At 44.8% G+C, this 27471-nt stretch overlaps 1 protein-coding gene across 1 annotated transcript in view; it reads right to left on the reverse strand.

Moving 5' to 3' along the window:
* The window catches only part of REV1 (REV1 DNA directed polymerase), a 429753-nt gene that overhangs the window by 261737 nt on the left and 140545 nt on the right, over positions 1-27471 (reverse strand). Inside the window, exon 6 of the mRNA XM_069204390.1 lies at positions 20460-21103. Coding sequence (XP_069060491.1) covers positions 20460-21103 — 644 coding nt within the window. The remainder of the gene's footprint in view (positions 1-20459; positions 21104-27471) is intronic.

The raw sequence follows: 27471 nt of genomic DNA on the forward strand, positions 1-27471 counted from the left end.
AAAGTGCTTCAGCCTGGGGCCTCCAACTCGGAACTCCTCCTTCCCTTCATTGAAGCACTTAGACGTCCTTCTGGGTACCTGGTGCAGATCCAGCATAGGGGCTCCTGTGAGTAGGACGGTTGTCCGCCGCTATCGGCCTGCGCCGACCGACCCAAAAATCTTGACCCTACGCCTGGTAATCCAGGCATTGTCATCCTTTGGTGCATTATGTACCGGCCTCCTGGACATCGAATCAAAAAGACTGGACAACTTGGGGAAGATGATGTTTTCTTCCGCCAGCCTAGCACAGCGGTCCGTGAACACCACATGCCGATTGGGCCGCTATTCCCATACTCTCTGTGATATGGTCGTGCAAGTGCTGCCTCAAGTTGCAGAGGAGGCCCGGACCGTTCTCTCCCAAACCATTGTAGACGAGAGAGATTCAGCGAAGTTTATGATTCGTTGTGGACTGGATACGACGGACTCACTGGACAGATCGGTTGCATCAACGGTGGCATTGAGACACTATGCCTAGTTTAGGACGTCTGGCTTCTATGGGTTTGCAATCCTTGAAGGACATGCCCTTTGATGGCACCCACCTCTTCGGAGGTAAGGCACACTCAGTGCTTGAGCGCTTCAAGGACTCCCGGGCTACGGCTCAGTCCCTTGGATTCGCAGCTGTTCCATGGCCCCAGCAGTCTGCCTTTAGCCCCTTTTGTGGCTACGGAAGGGGCACCCAACCACGTTCCTTTCCACCTGGCCACTGTCCCATGCATGCTGTAAAGCCCCTGCACGGACACAGTATCCCATGAGCTTATGGATCAGGGAGTCAGTGGGCCACCAAGTACACCCCTTCCCCCCTCCTCTGCCTCCAAACCTTCCTAGTCCGTCGGAACATCCGGGACCAGTTGGTGGCAGGATTTGCTATCACCTGCCCCACTGGGAATCCATTACCATGGACAGGTGGGTGCTACAAATCGTCCAAAGGGGCTACTCTTTCCCCTTCAAGACTTCTCCCCCCAGCCATGCCACCGACATACGATAATTTATCAGAGGATCACATGCACTTCTCCGTGAGGAGGCCAAGGCTGTCCTGGCCAAGGGAGACATAGAAAGGGTCCCTGTGCCAGAAGTAGGTTGTGGTTGTTATTCCTGCTACTTTCTGGTGCTCAAAAAGGAGAATGGCCTTCTTCCTGTCCTAGTTCTCCAGTCCCTCAATCTCTTCCTCAAGAAGAAATTCAAGATGCCAACCCTGGCTCAGGTCCTTTTTGTCTTAGACGATGGAGACTGGATGGTAGCGTTGGTCTTTCAGGGCGCCTATTTTCACATTCCTGCCCTTCCGGCCCACAGATGTTACTTGCGATTTCTGGTATGTCACAAGCATTTTCAGTTCACCGTGCTCCCCTTTGGCCTTACCAGCACCCATCGGGTGCTCACAAAAGTTATGGTAGTGGTTGCAGCTCATCTGCGCAGGTTAGGGGTTCCCCCTACCTCGACGACTGGCTGTTGAAGCCGGACATGCCCCAGAAAGACTTCTTCCACCTCCAAACTATGGCCAACCTTCCGTATTCACTGGGGTACATTATAAACATGCCAAAGTCACACCTGACTCCCTTTCAGAGGCTCCCTTTCATCTGAGCTGTTCTGGACACCATGCAGGTTCGGGCTTATCCTCCCGAAAAGCAAGTTTAGGATATTAGGGCTATGATACCAATGTTTTAGCCTCTCTCCTGGATTTCTGTGAGAATGCCTCATCCCCCCTGCATCCTATTGGTTCCACATACTAGATGGCATATGTGGGTTCTGCAGTGGGATCTGAAGTTCCAGTGTGAGCAGCATCAGAGGAATCTCTCCGACATGGTTCAGATCTCAGAGGGAACTGTGAAAGACCTGCAGTGGTGGTTGTCGAATCCAGATTGGGTCAACGGCAGATCCCTCTCCCTTCCCCAACTAGATCTCACACTAGTGACAGATGCGTCACTCCTGGGATTGGGTGGCCACATGGGAGAGGCGGAGATCAAATCAATGTTTTGGAGCTCTAGGCGATCCGACTTGCATTGAAAGCATGCCTTCCCTCTCTCAAAGGGAAAGTGGTGCAGGTGTTCCCCGACAACACCACCGCCATGTGGTACTGCAACTAACAGGACGGAGTGGAGCCTCTGTTTTACAGATATCTGCTATTGGAATGTTTATAAACCAGGGCATATAGCCACTTTTCCTTTGGTAGAATAAGTCCTGGGTTTTGCTGGCAGAGAATTGTTAGCTATTTGATAACATGTAGAAATACAAAGAATAATCCAGCAAAAGATGGATTGCTTTGAGAAGGGGGGGTCCTATGCATTTAGAACCGTAGTTCATAAACATTCCTTGACTTACACCATTTTTTGGCCTTGTCTAGGTACAAACGTAACTCCCTCTTGATATGCAGTCAGTGTAAAGATTGCTAAAGAAAAACGGGAGAGTAAACGTCTGGTTAATTTGAAATTCTGAATCCACTTTTGGAAAAAAAAGATGGATGGGTCTTCATGACAACCCTGTTAGCTTGAAAAATGGGGTTCAATTGCTGAAAAGACCTGAAACTCAATATCCATGCTGCTGCCGTATTAGCAACCAAAAAGGCTGCCTTCCCACAAAAGTTGCTGCAATTAAGTATTGTGAATGTGGAGATACTACTAGTTTCAACAAAGCCAAATTGAGTTACCAAGGAGGTGAAGGCACTCTCACTTGAGGACTTTTTTTAAAATGAATTTCTATAGAGTTTTTAATCAAAAGAATCAAGAAAAGTTTCAGTCCTTTGAATGTGGAATCCTTCACTGTAAACATTACCTGTAAAGAAAAACCTAATAAAATGTGTTATAAAAAAGAGGAAAGGATGTATAAAGTGGGTATCTTCTGTAGACTGCAAGTTGGACTTTGATTGGGAAGCATGTTAACTTGGTCTGAGACAAGCGTACCAAGAAGAGTAAAATTCCTTCTTCTTGACAAGTGAAGAAATTGTGCCCTTACTGTTAAAGCCATAAGCAAAATCTTTTTCATCTGAAGCAATAAGAGGCCCTTGCTGTTGAGGTTTTAGCCTTTTTTAACATGTACATAGATTACTGAGCTAAATTCATTTGTCTAGGATGTCTGATTTTCAAGAGCCATGCCACTAAATACAAGGATGTTAGTTCAAGTGAAGGAGCTGACCTGCAATCTGGTCAGGAAGTTTGGCTTTTATCACAAACGTTAGTGTGGTTTTAATGACATCTCTAGCAGATTTGTAAACCACCACTGCCCTGGGGACTGGAGGTAACTAGGTTAATTTTTGCTTGGCAATTTAGACATTTTAAGACGCCTTTGGGATCAGTGGGATTGGTGTAAAGGTTTGACCCCCTTGAACAATGTATCAAGAGAGCATTTCCAAAAGAACTGTGTTCCCATGTGCAAAATAAAAAGCTTTGGCAGTTTTTGTTTAGAGATGCAGTGAAGAGACCTATTGGTGGATGAACACTTTATGCAAAGTTTTTTGAAGACCTGTCTTGTTTCAAACCCATTTGCGTCTTTCTTATAATTTACTAGGTCATTTTGCTCTCCTGATAAGCAAATTGCTTTTACTGTTTGACCTCTGACCAGGGGTAAGTCCCAATCCTCTAAGTTTCTGGGGCAAGGGCTTTGATTTTGTTCCTCCTCGTGAGTTCAGATAATGCATAGTCGTAGAGTTTTCATCTGAATGTGGATGTTGCACCTCATTAGATATTGCAGGAAACCTCGAGAGTTAGATGGACTACTCTCAACTTCAAAAAAACGATGTACGAGTGGCTTTCTCATTTTAACTACTGACACTGTATAGCAAGAGCATCAAGGTGGGCTCCCCAGTGTGACAAGGACATGTCCAGGGCTATTGCATGTACTGGAAGTTCCAGTAGAAAAGTCAAGCCTTGCAGGAAATTGTTCTTTCTGCACCATCACAAAAGAGATTAGTATGCGGTTATCAAAGCTAAAGTTTGTCAACCCAGTTGTGATTCTTTTGAGATCCTCGATCTTCCAGACACTGCTGAAGTGGTTTCATCTGCAGCTTTGCATTCGTGACAATGAAACTGCAGGAAGCCATGGACCTGACATGGAGAGTGAATATGCTGTTGGACAGAGTCATGCTGACACTAGTACCAGGGTGATAATACTTTCTTCTCTGATCTGAAGGAAGCATTTTTCCCTTGTGCAGAGTCCAATGTTGCTCCCTAATAAGACAAACCTGTTTGTGGGCTGACACAGCCTTCTGGATATTTCTGGAGGCTTATCTGTATAGTACAAGAGCAATATTATTGTCTGCAAGTCTTCCACCACCTTCTGTAAACTATGGGCCTTTATTAGTCATTAGCCCAGATATGGATAAATGAATAATGTCTGTTAATGGAGGTGCCACTATGGCCACTTGGAGAATGAGAGGGAGAAGAAAAGAAGAAGACCCCATTTGTTCCACCATTTGATTTTTGGCAAATGGATATGGTGGAACAGAAGAGGGTTTACGTCTCTTGCTTAGTGGCTGGAGGTCTTTATGACAAGAGCTACCTTGTTACAGGAAGTATCATTTATTTCTATGGGGCAAGCTAACAGAAGATGGCTGTAATGTGGTTTCAGAATATGTTTGTGGTTCATCAGCACTAGTCACTATATAAATGGATATTTAGTATTTTTCAGAGTAAAGCTTCCTGTTTTAGCTGTCTCCAATGATCCTTGCACTCCACTCTTGTTTCTTCTTTCTGCATTATACCAAGCGTGTTCTTGTGCTTGTATATTCCTTATTTTTAATTGCGTAATTTTCTCTTCTTTGGTTTGCTCTATTAAGAGCTTTAAGTCTTCTTGTATTTCCTCTCCTAGGTACCTTCTTTACATCTTGGTTCCTTTCATTCACAGCTTCTTTTGGGTACTATTGCTTAGCATCTCCTTTAGTCACTCTGGATTACAATGTGGAGGTTGCTGGGGTAGGTCGCCCATATCATCTATGCTCCTAGGTAAGGCAAGAGAGCTGCAACCTGCTATTAACACATAGGACACACTTGAGTCACTGAGAAAATTCTACAACATTGTCCCATGAACCTGTTGATTTCTACCACTGAAGACTATGGGGGTTATTACAACTTTGGAGGAGGTGTTAATCCGTCCCAAATGTGACGGATATACCACCAGCCGTATTACGAGTTCCATAGGATATAATGGACTCGTAATACGGCTGGTGGTATATCCGTCACTTTACCATCACTTTTGGGACGGATTAACACTTCCTCCAAAGTTGTAATAACCCCCTATGTTCTTATTTGACTGGCCTCATTTACGGTTATTAGGTTAGTACATTGTGAATGAAATCCTTTACTGCCAGCTGATGTTCATAGACCAGCTTAATGATGTAGTCTGCTGAGAGAAAAGCCTTGGCCAGCTGAGTATTTAGTATCCCTCCTTAAAACTGAAGTTGTGGTTGATTCAATAGACAATTTGTTTTTAACATTAGGGTCTGTTCTAGCTGTCGAAAAGATAGATGCATACCTATATAAAGGCCTAAGCCTCCTCCGCTGACATTGATTTCCATAGCCAATCGTCTGAATCTGTGACCACTGCTGTCAATGGATGCATGCTACTGGGACAAGACACTTGAGACCATCATTATAAATGGCCAGGTAAATGAGCTAGATATTCCACATAACTGGGTTACTGATACCTGGGGAACCAGTAACTTCAGAGTGGGGAAAATCCATCCCATTACAAGTTGCATCCTTAGGGTTCACTAAGAAATAGGAAATTACAGGTGGAATCTGTAATTCCACATCAGGTTTCCTTAGGAATTTCTCGTTTTGGCCCAGACGTTCACCAGGAGATTAAGCTGCCAAAATCTCTGAGTGGAAGTTGAGAGATCTTCAGTGCTTCTGCTGATCACTTAGATTTAATGGGTCCAGTACTTGCTGTTACCAGGCTCATCAACATTACGGAGGTCACGCGTACTAATGGCCTCAGTGAATATCCTGAAGGAGTGGATTTCAGGCCAAAAGTAAGGCCTTTAAATAGGTAACTCTACAAAATCTGAAAAATAGACGTCCTGTAGATTCAGTGAGGATCTCCCATTGCTGCAGCAACAGAATGATCTTTCAGGGTGACCATCCAAAAGGACTGTTTCCGTATAAACTTGTTGTTTTCTCAGAGCTCCAGGGCAGCTTTCAATTCTTCGGTCTTTTTTCACACCTGGAAGAATCTCGAGTAGGATCAGACTTAAGTTTCTTACCCACTGATCCTACTAATACCTCACATGGCTTGAGTGGCAGTTAGTGGGGAGTATAGCATCGGGAAATCAGGTGTATCTATTACTGTCCAGAGTGTGCAATTATGAATGCCCCTCATCTTTCCTGAGTTACTTTTTGGTGGGCTTGGCAGTTTTTACATCTTACACTGGAATAACGCTGGTTGCAGGCAGAATGTTTGAAGGGGTAATATTGATGACCTTAACCAACATATTAACTTTAGGCTCCAATGTATGCATAGAAGAGCCTGAAGTCTCAAAAGGATAACAAAGTTGGATGTCTCTACTGTAAACAGTCTACAGAGAAATTATTTCACCACTAAATGACAGGGACAGCGAAAACAATTAGTAAGTGTCAACCACTGTCTGCAGTACTGTTTAGATGGCCCATGCAGTGTTTTGTTACCACAGTGGGATGCATGTAATCAGGAATATGATAAAACAGTGTGATGGACAACATAATGGTCCATCTATTCCATCTTCACACACAAATGTGACAAGCAGACACTACAAATCCCAGAAGGAAACATAAAGCACAATCAGCACCATGATGCTTTTGCAAACTAGTTTAAGGTGACATTTGCTCCAACTATCTGCAAATTTATCTCCCAAAGTCTTGACCAGGACTAGCCAAAAGAAAAGGCGTGTGAGACCAAGCATTCCAATTCTAAAAACTGTGATTTCATGTCAGGAAATGTTTATGTTTACTGAATACAAGATCCAGCTCACTTTGATAGAGACATCGGTGAAAAAGTCACCCTTTTCGCCTCTTGCATACAGACATGAAGCAAACACTTTATGCTGTAAACAGAAGAATGTTGGATGCACACTTTCCGACCTACAACTAAATATAAATTGCATGCCCATTTAGGAGAGAGTAGTGTTTTAATTTGCAACTCTGTGGACTGCACAAATTATGTAACGTAAACCTCTGCTAGGCATCAAACAGGAAATTTCCTCAATTGTTTTACTAATGTTATTTTCACCCAAGTGGGGAGGCAGACACTTGCCTTGTCCATGATCATCATTTGAAGCAGGTAAGAAAGCGCTTCCACAGAAAACTGAATGTATTTGCTTATTATTGTACAGGTCTAAGACTTGTGGAAAATGTTTAGAAAACAAAAATGCTGGTGCCTGGGCACAGGAAGAAAGACTAACAAGTGGTACCTAGGCACAAAAATCATTGATGAAGTGGACACAGAGATACCTTGGTATGTATTTCTTTTCCAACCTAAGTTGGAAACACACTGTGAAATGGTGAAAATAAATGCCTTGCCAACAATAAAGGGATTATGGTCATTAAGGAGGGAGCATGCAGGGCAAGATATTGGCCAGGAGTTAAATGAAATAAAAGAAATGGTTCAGACTAAAGGCCTGATTTAGATGTTGGCAGTAATGGTCCCACTGAACTTTTTAACTGAAAACCCATTCCCTGCTGCAACAGTCCACCCGCTGTATTTAGATTTTGGCAGTCCCATAGACGAAAGCCAAACATTCGAACCGCCTTGTCTGCCAAAAAACACTGCCCACGTCGACCGCACAATGGGGAAAAGTGGCTGACGGCAGAACCCCAGGCACCCTTCCTGCCATGCAGATGTGGATGTGTCTTGCCGCAAAGAAAAAAGTGGCGGTCTGACCTCCATGTCAGAGTTGGCGAACTCTGGGGGTGTGGGGGGAGCAAAATGGTATGACACATGGCTGGGGACACACTGGCACACCATGCATATCGTACACATAAACAACTGTCATTGTGGTGTCATTTATTGCAAAATTAATGCTGGCACCACAATGAAGGTACACTCACACTGGACAATAGAGTCCATGTGTGCGCACTGGAAGAGGACAAGTATGGGTAGGTTTGCGCTATCTGTTGTGTATGCGAGTCAGTATGTGTGGATTGGCTGTCTGAGATGGAGGGAGCTGGAGTAGGGGGTGTGGTTGTCTGTATGTGTGTCACTTGCACAGGAGACCAATGGTGTTGCGTATGTTGTGCTGCCATGTGACACATTAAGGTGAGTGTTACTGAGTGGCTGTCATTGTCGTGCTATGTGTAGTTGTACTTTTGTGTGAGGGTGCTTGTGAAGCTGAGTGTGTAGCTGTGTTGTGGTTGTGGTGTGTGTGGGTGCAGTGTCAATGGTGTCTGTATACTGTGTCATGGATGTATGTCAATGTGTTTTCCACACGTACAGGGTTATGTTGGAATGACAATGGGTTATTGTGTGTATGTGGTGTGTTGAGTAATGCTGGGGTACACATATGGCTAAGAAACAGTGTGTGTACGTGACTTACTCTCTTCCATAGCCACAGCCATTGTACCAAGTCCATTAGGATCCACCGCCATTAGCAATCCATCACCTTTCAATCCACTTGGAGAACTGGAACATCTAAATACAGCGGGTGTAGGAGACTGGCCTGGTTTGAAGTGGGTACCCAAGGTATTTACACCTTATACCAGGTCCAGTTATCCCTTATTAGTGAAATGTAGGCAGTGTTCTAGCAGCTTTGGCTGTCTAGAGGTAGCTGTAGCAGAGCAGCTTTGGCTGAACTAGGAGACATGCAAAGCTCCTGCAATACCACTATAGTTACACAGTAATTACCCACAATAAAAGACAATACTCAGTGTTACCAAAAATAAAGGTAATTTATTTTAGTGACACAAGGCCAAAAATATCTTAGAGGCAATAGTCCTTCTGGAGGTACGTATGATACACAATATATACACTAGTAACCAAAATCAGGTAAGTAAACAGTCCTAGAATAGTGCAAACAGTAGAAAATACAATAGATTGCAATAGGCCTAGGGGCAACACAAACCATATACTAAAATAGTGGAATGTGAATGTCAAATTCCCCCCAAGGCAAGTGTAGTGTGTAGAAGGGCGCTGGGAGTGTAAGAGAACACCAAAGGTAAGTAAAGTACCCCACCCCAGAACCCAGGAAAGCAGGAGTTCAGTGCAGCAAGTTTCCATAGGACACACTACAAGTCGGGACAAAGGATTTTTCAAGAACCAAGCAAGACTGCAAGCAACAAACAATGGATTCCTCAATCTGAAGACCTGTGGAGAGAAGAGACAAAGTCCAGAAGTCAAAGAAGAGTGCAGGAAGGACAGGATCCCCTACCAACCTAGAAGAAGGTGCAAAACTGGGTTCTCCGGTCAGAAGAAAAGTACAGAAGAGCACCAAAGAAGATGGCTGCGGGTTCCTGCTTGGTGCAGATGATGTCCCAGGTCGATTTGTTGGATGCTGGCTGTTTGCATTACTGGATTCCACCAACAAGCCTTGGTTCAAGCAAGTATGCGGTTTGCGTCAAAAAGGAGTTGCCTGGACCCAGAAGGGAACTGGAGGGTCTCAACTCAGACTGAGGAAACAGATGGGGATCTCAGCTCTTCGGAGAGCCCTCAGAAGACCAGGCAGCACCCACGGGAGTCCCAGAACACGGGGACAAAGAAGATGCAAAGTGAGGTCGTCGCAGCACTACACTGGAAGGTCCCACGCTGCCGGAGAACAACTCACGGAACTGTGCGTTGCAGGACTGAGTGCTGGGGACCTGGGCTATGCTGTGCACGAACGATTCTTGGAAGAAGTGCACAGAAGCCCAAGGAGCTGCAGAAGGCGCAGTGCACAGGGATACTGTCGTAGCAAGGGGAGGCAAGCTCTCACCTCCACCAAATTTGGACAGCTAAACCTTTAGACAGTCTGGGTCACTTCGGTAAACCACCTGTGTTCCAGGGAGCACGCTCGTTGTCAGGAGAGGAGTCCTAGAGTACCGATTGTCGTCGCAGACGGATGCATGCTGAAGCAGGAAAGTGACCCCATCACTCCACTGAGATTCCTCAGTTATTCTGGTGCAGGGTGAAGACAGGCAGTCCTCAGAGCGTGCACAGCTTGGAAACTGTTGCAAAAGCTGGCTGGAGCTGAAGTTGCAGGACACAGGAGTCGTCCTGGATACTTTGCTGCAGTTACAGCGGTTCCTGGAGTAGTCTGCAGTTGATCCGACAGTCAGAAGCTGATGCAGAGGAGTCCTGGAGGAATTTTGCAAACCGAATCTGAAGAGAGACCCTAGATAGCCCTGAGAGGGGGATTGGCTACCTACCAAGGTATGCACCTATCACGAGGGGTCTCTGATGTCATCTGCTGGCACTGGCCACTCAGAGGGTCCCCACACGTTGGAATCCAAGATGGCTAATGCTAGGGACCGTCTGGAGGAGCTCTGGGCACCACCCCTGCGGTGGTGATGGACAGGGGAGTGGTCACTCCACTTCCCTTTGTCCAGTTTCATGCCAGAGCAGGGACTGGGGGGGGAATGTGGGGGGGTCCCTGAACCGGTGTAGACTGTATTATACAAGGATGGCATTGTTTGTGCCCTTCAAAGCATTTTCAGAGGCTCTGGGAGGCTACCCCTCCCAAGTTTGTAACACCTATTTCCAAAGGCAGAGGGTGTACCACCCTCCTCCCAAAGGAAATGCATTGTTCTGCCTTCCTGGGATTGAGCTGCTCAGTCCCCAGGAGGGCAGAAACCTGTCTGTAAGGTGGCAGTAGCTGGGGCTGCAGTGAAAACCTCAGAGAGCTGGTTTCTTAGACACCTCACATGGCCATATTCGGAGTTACCATTGTAAAGCTACATATATCTATTGAAATATATGTAGTGCACGCTTATAATGGTGTCCCCGCACTCACACAGTCCGAGGAATTAGCCCTGGACAACATGGGGGCACCTTTGCTAGTGCAAGGGTGCCCTCACACTTAGTCACTTTGCACTTATCCTTCAGTAAATGAAGGGTAGACATACAGGTGACTTATAAGTTATCTTAGTGCAGTAAAAATGGCTGTGAAATAGTGTGTGCACTATTTCACTCAGGCTGTAGTGGCAGTTCTGATGAAAGGTTTGTATGAGCTCCTTCTGGGTGGCAAAAGAAATGCTGCAGCCCATAAGGATCTCCTGGAACCCCAATGCCCTGGGTACCTAGGTACCATATACTAGGGACTTGTAAGGAGGGTCCAGTGTGCCAATCAGCATTAGAATATGTAGTCACTAAAGTGTAGTGACAAATTTGGTAAGCAGAGAGAGCATAAGCACTGGAGGTCTGGCAGAACTTCGGTGACACAGTTAAACATACTGACAACACACATAGGCCACAAACTATGAGCACTGGGGTCCCGGCTAGCAGGATCCCAGTGAGACAGGCAAAACACACTGACAAACAGGCAGAAATTGGGGGAAACATGCCAAGAAATATGGTACTTTCCTACAGCGGGTGGAAACAACTGGCTTGAAGGTCTTTTCGGGTCCGCCGTCGATGTGGCTTGGTGGTGCGACCACCACGATCTAAATCAGGCCCTAAGTTCTTATATGAATATGAAATTCTATTTTGAGTAGCATGCAGAACAGAGAAAGTATAGAAGAGCAGTGTTTGAAATTTGTATTGCATTTATTGAATTTACTTAAATCGGCTATGGTTCTGAGATAAGGTTGGAGAACAGTCCGATATTCTGGTTTTGTCTCTCCGAGAGGACCACTTTGACATATTAGAATAGAGTTTTAGCTTCAGGGAACGATAACACAGCATCATACTGTAGAGAGGAGATTGTGAAAAGTGAGTTAAAATGGTCTGCAAGTCCAAGAAAGTATGTTCCAATTACAGAGGAACATTTCTTCTTGGATTCTCCCATCATTTCAGTACTGGTAAATCTCCTCAAATATAAATTGTGCTTAAAGATGAAAACAAATCTAGAGACAGGGACCATATGTTCTTGTTACCTAAGAATTCCACAACCAGTTATGGGATGCTTAGCGTAATAATTAATCATTCCCATACTTATCTTTTTTGGCTAACCATGAAATGAGGCAGGACATTTTTGATTTAGAATTGGTTTTAATCCCATTCATTCATGTGAAGAGATGGGTACGCTTTTAAATGGGAATGGTGGCGTCTGTAATTGCAGGTTGAAGATGAAACTCACATATTTTAGTGGACTACTTTTATGTGATGAAGTAAAGACAGATATTTAAAACAAATTTTAAGGAAATAAGGTTGCTGAATTGACGGGTAGCCATGTCATTTTTAATTTGCATGCAGATTCTCTATGTAGTGTGTGCAAAGGGGTGGTTTTTATTGTCTAGTAACAGTAAAACTGCTTAACATTTAATGAGTTAAATGGCATTGGTGGAAGCAGTGCACTTTCCTACAGACATCTTTTTAAATTGTAGGTTATTTAATGTTTTATGTTCAATGGAACAAATGTGTTGAAATTTTAACGATTGGACAGTTATTTATTTTAAATTGCATTCAGTCCTAATGATGCATGTTTAAAGGACCATTGTCTAAACAATAGCAGTTTTTGATCGATTGAAAATACAATTGAAACTATAATAATGGTTAGCTCAACAATTATAAACATCTTTAAACAGGATTCAAGAACGCTGGAGGAAATTTACATTAGGAAGTTGCAAAGCAAACCTTCAAACTAGACAAAACTAAATGCGATCCAAAAAGGGGGCAGTGGTTTCTTACCCTTCTGCTTTTAGAGGGCCTGTACTAATGTGTCAACCAACAACATCAATCACTCGCTGTGGAAAAAAAACATGGCATGTTTCCACTTTCTGTTGCATGGTAAATAAAAGAGTTAGCAAAGGTCCTCTTCTGTCGGCCCAAAATGTTTACCCTGCTTCGGCCTATACTCCAGCATTTAGCACTTACGGTATCTAATCTTTGTCCACAATGCAGATTTCAGGATATACAGAAGAACGCTTGATAGTTTTACATATAATGGGAAACCTTTCATACCCTTTATGTATAATGAGCTGGTTCTTCTAGACCAAAGTCAGACACCCCAGAAATATGGTGCTCATGAAAGGCCTGGATCATGACACTTTCACATGATTGCCTACCTCAGTGCCGGTCCATCTCTTGTGGGGTAGCAGTACGCACTATAAATATGATTCATTCATTCACCTCATAAGTAATGGGTAGACTACAGCATGTATGAAACAAGAGTAACAAAGCAATTTATAACCTCCAAACTGTATCAAAATCTCTTTGTCTCTTAAACTGTATTAGCTAGTGGAAGCTTGCAGTATGTAGCTCAGGTTCACTGTGCGGCTCTAACTGTTTCCAAGAGTAAAAGCCCATAATACCTATTCAAATTATGCCTATGCAATACTTTGTGTAGTTAAGTGGGCTGTATGTAAAGATTCAATATGTTCCACACATTAGCAGCACCTAGAGTAAAGAGAATGAAACTTAAAGCTGCACCATGATGTGGAAGAACAAGCTACTTATCTTCTCTAACACTCTTTTTGGTGGTTACTCTATCTAACCTAGATTTCTCACCTTTAGAATATCAAAGGCATCAGACTGGATCAAAAAATGTTCTCAGAAATGCACCCAAGCGCCACTAGGTTGAGCTATGCAGCTCCACATGAACTTCATTCTGCTCAAGAAGGGATGATGTGCAGCCCCTTATAAGCACCACCCCTCCATGCCTATGTCAATTTCTTGATTCACTCATTCTGCGTAGAGCATAAAGTAATTTTCAGTACCAGTGTGAAGATATCTATTTTGGCACCTCATTAAATGGTAAAAGTGAGCACTCCACAAAAAGGTTAGGAGGGAGGCCAGTGAGGGATCTGAGGATAGATAGAATATCCATCAGAAAGTACTTAAGGGAAGGTAAGTAACTTGTTCTTGCGAAAGATACCTCTAATCATTGATCCCTCACTTTTCGAATAGATACCAATGCTGTAACCCCCAAGTTGGGGAGGCTGTGGAGTGGCATCAGATGAAAAAGTTTGCAGAACAGAATGGACAAAATGCCATTCCCGAACTTGGATGTGAACGTGTGCATTGAACGCTCTTGTTGTGCGTACCAATGCAGTAGTGGCTGCCTTGGCCCTAGTGGAATGGGCTCTCAGTCTTTCCGGATGTGCTTTTTGGCCAATGTGTAGCAGAATTTAATGTGAAAAACTGATCACCCACCTGATGGACATTGGTGCCACCAATGTAGAAACTTAAAGCTCTTTTGGGGTCTAGCAAATAGAGTCCCTCCTCCTCTTTCGAGGGATAAAGTGAGCAAAGAATGTTGGGAGGGTGATGGAGTGTCCAATGTGAAAAGGGATCACAACTTTCAGCAAGAAGGCAGCCTGGATCCTCTGCACACATTTTCCAATAACAAAGGTGGTGTGGGGCAAAAGTAGCAAAAGAGCCTGGAGTTTACTCAAGAGAGGAGCTGAAGTGATCGCAATGAGTAAGATAGTTTTGAGAATCCGAAGACTGAGCATTGGTTTGAAAGGTGGTCCACACGAGGAAAGTCAGGACATAATTAAGGACCCATTGTGGGGTCACAAATAGGTTGGGAGGGAACATAAGTGACAAAGCTTCAATAAACCTCATCATAACAGGTGAATTAAAAAAAAGAAGAAGAAACAGCTTGTCCAACAAACGTACAAAAATCAAAAGAGGCTGACAAATAACTTTTAATACTACCCACTGAAGAGCTTGCTGCGCTAAAGATGAAACAAGCAATAAAGCAGCAACACATTTTTTCCAAGTGGCCTTCGTAAATGGACTTAGTGAGGAACGACTGGCAGCAATGATGACATCCCCAACCTCTACAGCTACACAGAATGAAGTTAACTGCAACTGCTTAATCTCAAAGCATGGAAGTGTCGTTGATTGCACAGGTTCCAATGTAGAACCCTGCCTTGGTATAGCGACAGAAGATCCTCCTGAAGTAGTAGGCTGATCGGAGGACAGATGATCATGACCAAAAGTTCAGTGTACCACACTTTCCGGGCCCAAAAAAGAACCATTAGAAATAGTGGAGCCCCATTGTTCGTGATCTTCCTCAAAAATCAGGGCAGGAGAGGCAGAAGAATGTACAGGAACCTGTAATGATATTTATGTTTTCACCACTGACTCCATGCTGCCTTAGCCTAGCAGCACACCGTCACATTATTGACCTCTAACTTCATTATGCCTATTGACTTTATTTTAGCATTAGCCACGGCCACGTTAAAAGCTGTGAGTAATTTTCCACGTTGTACAATGTTGTCATGTTTTTATTTTTCGTGTTCTTTCCCACCAAGGGCTTAGGCTGATAAGAATGTACTAGGACGGTAGGGAACGGTTTTGTTTTGATTCAGGGCATCTTGGGATTGTGGCCAAACCCCAAGTGTTCTTTTCAAAGCCTGCCTAAAGTAATCAGCATTTTTTGAATAGTCAACTTCTACAGTTGAAGGGAGGTTCTAGAATTTTCCTCTCTTGTTTGTTCAAAGTATCAGAGGTCGAGACCAGATGGACCAGGGACCGAGAGCGATACAAATCTCAGACATGCCCGGGACATTGGGGGTGTGTCATCCTTCCCGTGAGGATCATTGATCTCTCCCTGTCCTCGATTGATTCTGGGATCTGGCGATCTGATACTGATAGGAGGGAGATAAAGCAGATGTGCCCGTGCTCGTGGTGATGCATATTTTTTTATTCATTATTTGCTTTCCATTGTAAAACAGATACATATATTTGCTGTGTATATTGCAGTGGATAATCATTTGTACATTTTCATTTCATTGCTGTGACCATTTTTAAATGTGTACTTTCAGCATGCTAATCTCCTTTTACGAACCTTGCAAAGTGAATTAATAAATGTCTTCTTTAGACTAAGAAGCGCATTCCAGAGATTTTTGTCAGTGCATGAGTGTTTCAGCCCGGTCATAAGTGAAGCAAAACAGAATCCTGTGTGAAGCAAAACAGAATCCTGTGTGAAGCAAAACAGAATCCTGTGTGAAGCAAAACAGAATCCTGTGTGAAGCAAAACAGAATCCTGTGCTCACTTCTAGCCAGGATGCTTCTCCCAAAGAGTGCTTCCATGGGAACAGCAATGCACAAAAGTGTTGAAACTGCACATTCTTTAATATGGCGAAAAGATCCAGCCAGAGTTCTTCCCACTGTTGGAAGATGCCCTGTGCCACTTTAGGGACCAACTGCCATTTGTGACCTGTCAGGCACTGCCAGATGCTTGACAGCCCTGGCATTTAAAAATCCCACCAAGTGGTTCACAACCAGAGAGGTGCTCTCATGCCGCAGCGAACTCCAGAGGCACAGAGCCTGTTGGCACAGGACCCAACTCCCCCCTAACTGTTGCAATCTCAGAAGGCCCTGGTGTTGTCCATGAGAACTTGCAACAGCTTACCTTTGATGGATGAGAGGAAGGCCTTCCATGCCAAGAAAATGACCCACAAATCCAACAGATTGATACAGAACCACGTTTCCATTGGAGACCAGAGTCCTCCGACATTCACCTCCTCCAGATGATCTCCTTAACGCAGCAGAGGGGTCTGCCACTGTGTTCCAACTACAGCTGAGCAGCCACCCCTGCAGATCTCTATCAGTTTCCACTGAAACTTGGATGGAATCCGAGAGCTTCCCTAGGTGCTGGGCCAACAGAGAGTTCAGATTCCACTGCAGAGCCCACATAAGCCACTTGCATAGTCAACAGTCAGAATTTAGAAGGCCCATAGGCAAAGAGTCCTCAGAACCGCTCTTGTCATGACCCAGGACTAAGGCTGGAACATCAGGATCATAGCCCAAATGTCCTAGGCCCACTGTGACCGAGGGAATGCTCTCAACTGCACTGTAACGAAGGCAGTTACAATGAAAGGACACCTCTATAAAAGGAGTCAGATGATACTTCAGCAGCTTGATTGAGAACCCCAATGATGTCACGAGGTTAGTTGTCTTGAGGTTGTCCACAACTAGCTGTTGCGAGCACACCTTCAACAACTAGTTAGGGGAAAATGGTGCTTCCAAAGGTGGACCATAACCACCACTAACACTTTTGTGAATACCTGAAGGGCGCTGTTGAGGCTGAAGGGGAACATGGCAAACTGAAAATGCTCTTGGCTTACCCTAAACCGCACGTAACATCTGTGGGACTGCAGGATAGGTTAATCAAAATACACACAACGTTGGTCCAGGAGTACCAACCAGGTGCCTGGATCCATGGCAGACAAAATCTGGGCGAGTGCCGAGCATTTTGAATATCACATTCCACAGGAAGGCATCCAGAGACTGAATAGCTAAAATAGGATGGAGGCCTCAATCCTTCTTCAGCTCCTTTGGAAAGTAGGACATGAACCTCTTGAAGCAAGGTGGAAAGGTGCTCTTATAAAACCTGCTTGTATGTGGGAGGAATCTGCAGTGGGTCAGAAAAGAATGGAAGGACATAGCTCTACTGAACGAACTGGAGGTCCCATTTGTCAGATTTGACAGCTTGCAATCCTGTGAGAAAGTAATGGATCCTTCCTCCCACAGGGTGGGTATGTACCTGAATAGCTAAAATAGGATGGAGGCCTCAATCCTTCTTCAGCTCCTTTGGAAAGTAGGACATGAACCTCTTGAAGCAAGGTGGAAAGGTGCTCTTATAAAACCTGCTTGTATGTGGGAGGAATCTGCAGTGGGTCAGAAAAGAATGGAAGGACATAGCTCTACTGAACGAACTGGAGGTCCCATTTGTCAGATTTGACAGCTTGCAATCCTGTGAGAAAGTAATGGATCCTTCCTCCCACAGGGTGGGTATGTACCGCTAAGGACAAACTAAAGAAGAGCGGCAGCTGATGCTGCAGGGTAGGTGGACTGGGAAGATAAGCACACTTGGGAACTCCTGTAGTGCCTGCTCAATCCCTGTCTCTGACCACAAAAGGAGTGAGCTGAGTGCTACAGGAGAGAGGGCCCTAGAGCTGCTTGTACACCAATCCACATAAGTAGCCACAAAAAGCCTGAAACTGGTGGGAAAACTGTCTAGCAGGGGAGGAGAGGCCTAAGGAATGTGCTGTGGCCAACTATCCATAAAAGGTATTGAGGCTGCATCAGCTTTTTCACCAAACAGGAAGGATCCATTAAAGGCATATCCATAGGGATGACTGCACATTTTCTGAATACCCGTTGACTGAGCAACCACTGGTGCTGATTGCTCTCACCAAGCAATCAGCCATTGCCAGGCCACCATGAATTATTTATTTGGCTGCACCCTGAATGATTGAAACCAATGAGTCCCTAAATTCTTCTGACACTGCTGGCAAGATCTTGCTGGCTATGTCCCAGATGGTGTGTGTGTGTGTGTATATCGGACTAGCAGTGTTTCCCCAAGTGCCTTAATCCTCTTAGACCCTCTGTCTGGGAAGGGGAATGAATTTGGATTCACCTTTCAAGTGCAAGCCTGGTAAAACACCTGCGGCATGTGGCCACCTGCTTGTTTATCAGTGGGCAAGAGCAAGGGTTAGACCAAGTCCCCCATCAGAGTATCCGTTAGGGCTTTGTGGAATATAAAGTCTCAGAGAAAGCAGCCACAGGTTGCGGGACTGGCAAGAGTTCATTCAATTTAACCTAAACAGAAGGCAGTTGTAGGTCTAGAACCTATCTAATGGGGGTAACAACCTTGTATCAGAGAAGTAACAAGCCCACAGGCCTCCTGAAAGTCCATATATAAGTGGTTTTAAATAATCCCAGTCATCACCACTGTCAACTCCAGTAGGTCAACATCTGTATGAAATGGAATCAGAAAGGAGATGGAGCCTAAGAGGATGGCTCGGTGGCAGTGGCTGTTTTCTGACAGAATCATGTTGTACAGGAACTCCTTTTGCTGGAAGGGATTCAGAACACAACCTTAGTCAGTGCTGAAATGGATTTAGTTCAGGTTTGGCACAGGATCCCCCTGTGGTGCTGGTGACCTTGGTATGACAGTCTATGAAAGAGAGACTGGTGCAAGGGTCAGAGTCGGAATGTAAGTCGGCACAGGCGTGGTTGTGGAACCAGAAAGCAAGTTGGAGGAGCTCAGATGGCACAGAGGACAGATTTGCTGGCAGTAACGTGACTGGAGGCTCCTGAGAATCCTCAGGGCCCAAAGGCTAGCCAGAGGAAGATGGAACAGTGCCAAAAATATGCAGCATGGCTTGCTGCCGAGTCCCTGGTCACATTGGGGAACTCGGGCGCATCAAGTTCAATTGCGAAATCTGCTCCACTAGAGGGGATCGGCACCTTGACACACTTGCAACGTCTGTTTTGAGAGAGAGTGGTAGGATAAGGTTGAGAACCTGCTTTGCCTTTTATGTTTCCTCTTTGACTTCAACTTATCTGATGATTTTTACCTCAAATTGAATTTGGCTCTGGACAAGCCTGGGGAGCAGGTCCGCACCGTTGATCTGGAGCGACACTTACAAGAGATCTGGAACTTGTTTGGTGACGTACAGCTTTGCATCTCGGTCCTAGATCACCTTCGGGTGCATGTGAGCACAATCATCAGCCTACTTGGAGACCTACCACAAGTCCAGACACTAAAGGCACACTTTGTGCAGGTCCGTATCAGAAATCGGTTTCCTAAAGTCACACCAAGAATTTAACCTTGTGGTCTAGATGGAGGCTTTGGTCCCATGCACAGTGGATTTGAATTTAGAAAATCTACCAAAACCTGAAAAAAATGAGAGCGGAGCTCCTGACCCACGTTCGAAGTGACCAAATGAAAGGAACTGATGTCAGCATGAAGGGGTGGTGCTTACATGCGGATTCATTAGGTTATGTAAGGGACAGAGCAAACCTAAGGGTGCACTGGACAGTGCCACGTACAGGCACATGGGAGCTCTGCTGACCAATTCCAGATCCAGTCTGGCACCTAGGGATATTCTAAAGGTGAGGAATCTGCAGTTAGAAGTAGCCATCAGAAATCAATTTTGGTAATGTAATCTCTTAGAAAGTGCAGGAAAGGCAAACCTTATAAAATTCAAAAGTCTTAATACAAACTTGTTTGTAACAGCCTTTAGTTTCCTATGAGACAGACTCCTAAAGAATCACTATGTAGGACAGTCCTGTGACCATCTCTTATCAATAGCAGTTGAAGCAGCCTCTGGAATGCGTTCTGGTACAATCCACAAAAATGACTCTGACATAACCTAAGACAAAGTAACAACCATGGCTAAAGTACAATCAATGGACCATATCCAAAACGATATTCAATAAACAAGCAGGACTGCCACGGCTACCTTAAAAGTTCAGACACTTGAGCTCAATAGGGTTTTCGAGTATGGTATAGACTTGTGTGCAACCTTAAAATAAATGTTTCTTAAATCTTTCAGAAGTTAATGATGGAAAGAAATGAAGTTATGTGCACTGCTTATGAAAGAAATCTAAGATGCATGATATAAGACTTCCTCCTAAGACAAACTTACCAGGCTTCAGTTTTTTTAACTTTTCCCTGCCAGGAAATATACCATCACCATGTCTTTGTAGGCTGCGGACAAATTCTGTGAACTCGCACTTCCACGTTGAAATGTGATGCAGTCGTGAGTGGGAATAAAAGTCAGAGATAAAATTGGGGTCAGCAGTTCTAGGAAGTAACTTGGAAGGTGAAGATACAGAAGTGCTTTTTGTGTTTGAAGGCCCCTGAACTACAGAATCGTGAGCACCATTAAGTTTAGTGTTATTGTGCGAGGACGAATGAATGTCAGTGCTCAAAACATCTGCCTGCGGATTGCTATGCTGCAACTGTTGCATAGGGGAGTCTTTAGAGACAACAGTGTCCGTCTCTGTAGTTTTCCACTCCAGCTTCTGCACAGGGTCAGACCAAGATTTTAACAAAGAGTCCTGTGGGTTGAAGGCACCATGGTAACTAATATTCTGCCCATTACAAATGGCACTGGTGTCTTGAGGACGTTGAACTCCATTTGGTTTTCTCCCAACATAAGTCTGACCCAAGTCTGCAAAGTCAAAATCTTCATCATCATCCTCTTCTTCTTCTTCTTTCTGTCTCCAATCAAGCATTCCATTCGTAGATACAGTTTCTGGGCCTGTCTGCTCATTTACAGTGCGATTTCTAAGAAAAAAACATATATTCAATTACAACTCTAATAGAGAAGAAATGAGACTCTGAATATCAATTTGCACAGCCATCACTTTTTTTTTTAACCCAAATATGCAAGCTAGAAATCCATTGCACTATTACAATAGCTCTATTTCCACTGCAAAGAAGAAAACAAGTTACTTACCTGTAACTGTAGTTCTCCAGTATTGGAATCTTTCATAGATTCACATGCTTGAATCATTCCCCGTCGTCGGGATGGGAGTCCCGGTATAATTTTCATAAGTAATGTTAAAACATATTGAAGAGAAAAAAAAGGCCCTAGGCCTCTTCAATTTGATAGTCTATCAGAGTCATTATGTAAAAAGGACCAAACTTGATCCTCCACCAATCAGGCGACAGCACCCTTCAGAACCTCCTGAGAGAAGCTCTAGCACCTCAGATTTTCAACGCACAAGTGCGTATATTACTATGAGTATATGTACTGCTAGACAGAAAGAGGTGAAGTGAGCTTCTCCGGGGAGGTGGGTGGGTCGCATGTGAATCTATGAAAGATTCCAATACTGGAGAACTACAGTTACAGGTAAGTAACTTGTTTTCTTACTCCAGTATTGGAACTTTCATAGATTCACATGCTTGAATCAGAGTAGCAAGCAATAACTATGCACATTGAAAAATGACAACTCCTTTGATAAACAGGTTATCTTATGCCACAAAACCTTATCATCATCATGTATAAATTAAAGAAGCATATAATCATACTGACATCTGTCTCTCTATATCTACATATACATATCTACACATCTATGTATACACACGTATATATATATATATATACACATATAAATATATATATATACACATATACACATATAAATATATATATATATATATATATATATATATAACCATATAAGTATCTTCTTATCTCTAATATAAATAGGGATATTCCTATGAAGATACATGATGAAATTTGAATAACAAACCAGTATTGTATTCGTTTTAGATAAAAAATTTAATGTGCATACCTTTTCTAGGATGGAGGGATGGAGGAGAAGTGGCTCACCTTCACCTGAAGAGATTCCTGAGAACCGCTTGGCCCACTGCTACCTCTCCATGCGAGAGGGACTCCAAGCAATAGTGTTTAGTAAAGGTATAGCAGCTCTTCCATGTTGCTGCCCTACATATGTCTTGTAGTGGCACTCCGGCAAACAGTGCCGTTGACGACGAGACCTTTCTCGTCGAGTGAGCATGCACAGATGACTGCAAAGGTTTGCCCGCTGCTAGATGACAGAAGCGAATAGCAGAGGCGATCTATCTTGAAATACTCTGCTTGGATAGTGGGTACCCCTTCCTAGGGGCACTGTACGCCACAAATAGCTGATTAGAGCGCCGAAACGCTTTTGTCCTGTCCAAATAAAATTGAACGCATCTTTTCACATCTAGAGAATGTAATGCTCTCTCCGCTGGAGTAGATGGACGAGGGAAAAAAGACTTGAAAACCAGAGGTTCGTTAATGTGAAAGTCCGACGGAACTTTAGGAATAAAATGCGGGTTAGTGCGCATTAGTAGTCTATCTTGTTTCAACTGTAGGAAAGGCTCTTGGATGGAGAGCGCTTGTACCTCACTGACCCGCCTAGCTGATGTAAGGGCTATTAACAAGGCGACCTTCCACGATAAATGCTTGAGGGACGCACAGTGGATTGGCTCAAAAGGATGCTTCATCAGTTGCGCCAAAACAATGTTCAGGTTCCACGAAGGAGGTGGAGGTCTGAAAGGAGGGTAAACCCTGAATAATCCTTTTAAAAATCTTTTAATCAGCCGAGAAGAGAAAAGCGAGGGTGTGTCATCCGAACGCCTGTATGCAGCAATGGCTGCTACATGAACTTTAATGGACGAATGTGCCAGGCCAGATCGAGCTAACTCTAAGAGATAAGGCAAAATCTCTTCTGGTGGTGAAAGAAACGGGTCGATTTGACACTGATGACACCAGGTACAGAATCTCTTCCATTTACACTGATACGCCTTGTTCGTGCTATCCGCTCTGGCCTGTGACAAAATATCTCTGCAGTCCTGCGGGATATTCAAATGCGCAAATTCTCTGTGGTGAGGAGCCATGCCGCTAACCGCGTTGACTGCGGATCGGGGTGTCAAACTTGGCCGTTGTTCATTGTTAGTAGATGAGGTAACGGCTCCAGCGGAATATGAGGCTTGACTGAGAGAATGAGGAGCTCTGTGAACCAATGTTGGCGCGGCCAGTACGGGGCTATCAGTATGAGAGTGCACGGTTCTGTTCTCATCTTCGTGAGAACCCTCGGGATCAACGGAATGGGAGGAAAGGCGTAAGCAAAGATGTCGGACCAGACTATCGAAAACGCATTCCCCCAAGATCCCTTTTGGTGATGCCAGCTTGCGAAGAACTGGCATTTGGCGTTGGTCTTCTTCGCAAACAGATCCACTGTTGGTGTTCCCCACTGAGAAAAAAATCTGGGTGAGTATCGTCTGGTCTAGTTCCCACTCGTGGCAGTCTGATTTCTGCCTGCTGAGTGCATCCGCTGCCTTGTTGTTTATTCCCGGCAAGTGCACCGCCGATATTGTGACGCCTTGCTGCGAAGCCCAGTGCCAGATCGCTTGGGCTTCCCTGGAGAGGGTGAGAGATCTTGTACCTCCTTGTTTGTTGAGATAGTGCATCGTAGTAGTGTTGTCCGTTCTTATCACCACTCGCGATCCCTGGATTCTTGGGAGAAACGCTTGTAAGGCGAGGTTCACTGCCCTGAGTTCTAGCCAATTGATATGTCTTGATGTCAGATGAGTTGGCCATTTGCCACGTATCTTCAGGTCCTGTAATACTGCGCCCCAGCCTTCCAGTGAGGCATCTGTTGTTATGGTCCACGGGGCTGGTTGTTGAAGAAACGAGAGGCCGATAGAGAGATGATGCTTTTGAGACCACCACTTGAGGGTTTTGAGCATTGTCGGAGTAATTTGTATTTGGTCTTCGAAAGTTCCTGATACTTGAAGCCATTGACGGTTTAGCTGCTCCTGCAAGGGGCGCATCTTTAGCCGACACAAAGGGATCAGAGGTATGCATGAAGACATCATGCCCAATAGAGATTTGAAGAGACGGACTGTAACCTTTCGTCTTCTTTGTATGAAACTTCCTAGGGTTAATAACCTTTGTTGTCTCTCTACCGTGGGACATGCGATGCCGGAGTCCGTGTTCAGTTCCGCTCCCAGAAAAGTAATACTGCGGCCTGGTAGAGGGTTGGACTTCTCCCAGTTGATTGTGAATCCGAGATTGGTCAGCAAGGAAACGCACCTTCTTGTTGACTTGTGTGCTCTCATGTAAGTCTTTGCCTTTATTAACCAGTCGTCTAAGTATGGAAAGACCTGGTGCTTTCTTCTCCTGAGAAAGGCTGCCACCGGTGCTAGGCACTTGGTAAATATTCTTGGGGCTGATTTGAGCCCGAAGGGAAGGACGCGATATTGATAATGGCTGCCGGCTACGGTAAATCTCAAAAAAATTCTGTGGGCAGGGTGGATTGGTATGTGGAAGTATGCGTCCTTGAGGTCTAGTGATGACATAAAATCTCCTTGATTGAGACGCAAAAGGACGTCTTGCAGACTGATCATTCGAAACGATTGCTTCTTTAGGTATACATTTAGTTGCCTTAAATCGAGGATCGGTCTCCAATCCTTCCACTTTTTTCGAATTATGAAGAACCTGGAATAAAATCCTGTTCCTTGTTGATTCCGAGGCACTTTCTCTATAGCTCCCTTGAGAAGGAGCTTGTAGACCTCTTCTTTGAGTTGTTGAGGGTATCTTGAAGGAGTCCTGCAGGGAGGGTTGGAGGGAGGTTTTTGGACAAATTCTAAAGTATGGCCCCGTTCCACTAATTGTAGGACCCACTTGTCTGACGTAATAGTTTGCCATTGACTGAGAAATAAGGAAACTCTTCCACCCAAGGTGACAGGAGGAGGACTGGGCGTAGCCGGAGCCTCGAGGACATCAGGTTCTACGAGCTGCATCCCTAGCAGGGCGGGCTGAGCATCCACGGCCTGCCGGCCTATTATAAGCCGGTTGAGTCGATTGTCTTTGGGAATAGTACGGCCGAAATTGTTGTGACGATGATGGGTAGGAAGAGTATCTCTGTTGTTGATACCCTCCTCTGTAAGAAGCCTGGCCACGCCCCCTAGGGCGAAAGGACTACTTCCGATATTGCAGGGTTCATAGTGACCTTGCAGTGTCCGTGTCTGTTTTAATTGACTGTAGGGCTTCGTCCACATGTTTCCCAAATAACGCTTGGCCATCAAAGGGTAAGTCTAGGATCTTATTCTGGACTTCTGGACGAAAGGAAGTGGCTTTGAGCCAGCCCTGTCTTCTTAATACAGCAGCGCCTGCTAGCTGTCTGAAAGCAGTGGTCGCTATATCCATTGCGCAGTCTATCAGCTCTGCAGACGCGCGTTGACCCTCTTGCATCGTCTTATTTGCCTCTGATCTTACGTCTTCCGGCAGCTGAGTAATAAAGGGTGCAATATCTGCCCAAAGTTGTCTGTCATATCGAGACAAAATAGCCAAGGAGTTGGCAGCTCTCAGAACTAGGCTGGCCATAGAAGAGAATCTCTTTCCTATGTTATCTAGCCTTCTACCATCCTTATCTGGGGGCGCGGAAATCGGAGCAGAAGGATTCTTTGATCTCCTTTGAGCCGCTTGAGCTACTACCGAATCTGGAGGAGGATGGCCTGTCGAGCATGCTGGGGCATCATCGGGAGCTTTGTATTTCTTGTCTAGACGTGGCAAAACTGCTATGACAGTTGCTGGACTAGTCATGACTTTAAGGCCCTCTTCCCACAAATAGTTCACCATCGGGATGGAACGCACAGACTTCTGAAAGGGCTCTTTAAAATCATAAAGGAAACAATCCGTTTGCTTCGTAGGTAGCGGTAATGCAAAACGCTTGGCTGCCCTCTCTAAAAGATTATGGAAGCCTCCAATGTCTTCAGGTGGGGACTCTACCTTCGAATGAGAAGGAGAAGATGGAGCAGGAATAATATACTCGTCCCACTCTGAGTGAGTATCTATGAGCTCTCCTTCTTCTTGATCTCCATCTGAGATGTCAGTGTCCTGGGGAATTGTCATGTCTGGGGTAGCCACATCTGTGAGATGCAAAGACGTCTTTGATGTGGAGTAGAAGGACCAGAAATGGGCAATGGATGAGGTTGTTCTCCCTCTGGAGGGAACCTTCTATTGTAATCCACCAACATGGCTCTAAGGCCAGTAAGCAGGTCGGAAGGGATATACGCTCCCTGTTGATACTGCTGATGCTCCAAGGAGGCCTGGGGATCATAAGCTTCCTCAAATTCCTCCTCTTCCTGATATTTTACATTTAATTCAGAGGGGCTGTGAGCTGTACCAAAAGGCCCATCTTCGTCCGAATCTTCATCTCCCTCCAAAAGATGTACTGGTACCAGTGAGGATACATTACTAGGTGAAGTGTGGGTTGGAGTTAACTTTTCCGTTCTTTTTTGGTATTTTTCCCTCGTCGACGGTGTCCGTGTAAACTGACTTTGTCGTAGACGGTGCCGTTGATGCTGGTCGCACTGTTATTTTAATAGCCGCATGCTTCGCCGACGATTCTACCGTCGACGAAGTCGTCGTCAACGGTAAGGCTGACACTGACGTAAGCGCCGTCGACGAGGAAGAGGTGTATACGGTCGTCGACGCTGAAGTCGTCGTTGTAGTTCTCGTCGACGGTGGTGTACTCATCGACGAAGTCGCCGATGGAGCCGTGGACGACGGAACACCTGAAGTTGCTAGAGTCGTCGGCAATGCGCCCACCGACGGTGCCGTCGACGGGGAATCCGTCGACGAGGACTTTTTTCCAGTCACAGAAGATGGTTTTTTGAAAGGCACAGATGGTGGAACAGATGAGGATTTTCTGTGCCTCTCAGAACTGGAAGAATGTTTCTTTCCCTCTTTACTTGAGAGTCTAGTTGGGGAAGAGGATGGGCTGCAACCCTTATAAGACCCTGAAACAGTCTTTTTGAGGGCTTTCCTTGAGGTTTGTGAGGGAGATCTAGAGCGTGATCTTGCCCTTTTAGTTGATCTCTTGGAAGTGGAAGATTTCTCACTCTCAGAACCAGAAACTGGATCCTTCCTGTGCTTCAGTTTCTGCAGCCATATTAGTAATCTGCCTTCTCTATCCTTTAAGGTTTTAGAAGAAAAAGTACGGCAAATCTTACAGTCTTTGGCTGAATGATCTGGATAGAGGCAGTAAATGCAATCTTGATGAGGATCTTCAGAATGAAGTCTTTTCTTCCCACAAGTCTTGCAGTCTCTAAAGAGACTTTTCTTTTCCTTGTCAGACATAGTTGGTAAATACCTG

This window comes from Pleurodeles waltl, chromosome 8, assembly GCF_031143425.1.
Source record: "Pleurodeles waltl isolate 20211129_DDA chromosome 8, aPleWal1.hap1.20221129, whole genome shotgun sequence".
NCBI classification, from domain to species: Eukaryota; Metazoa; Chordata; class Amphibia; order Caudata; family Salamandridae; genus Pleurodeles; species Pleurodeles waltl.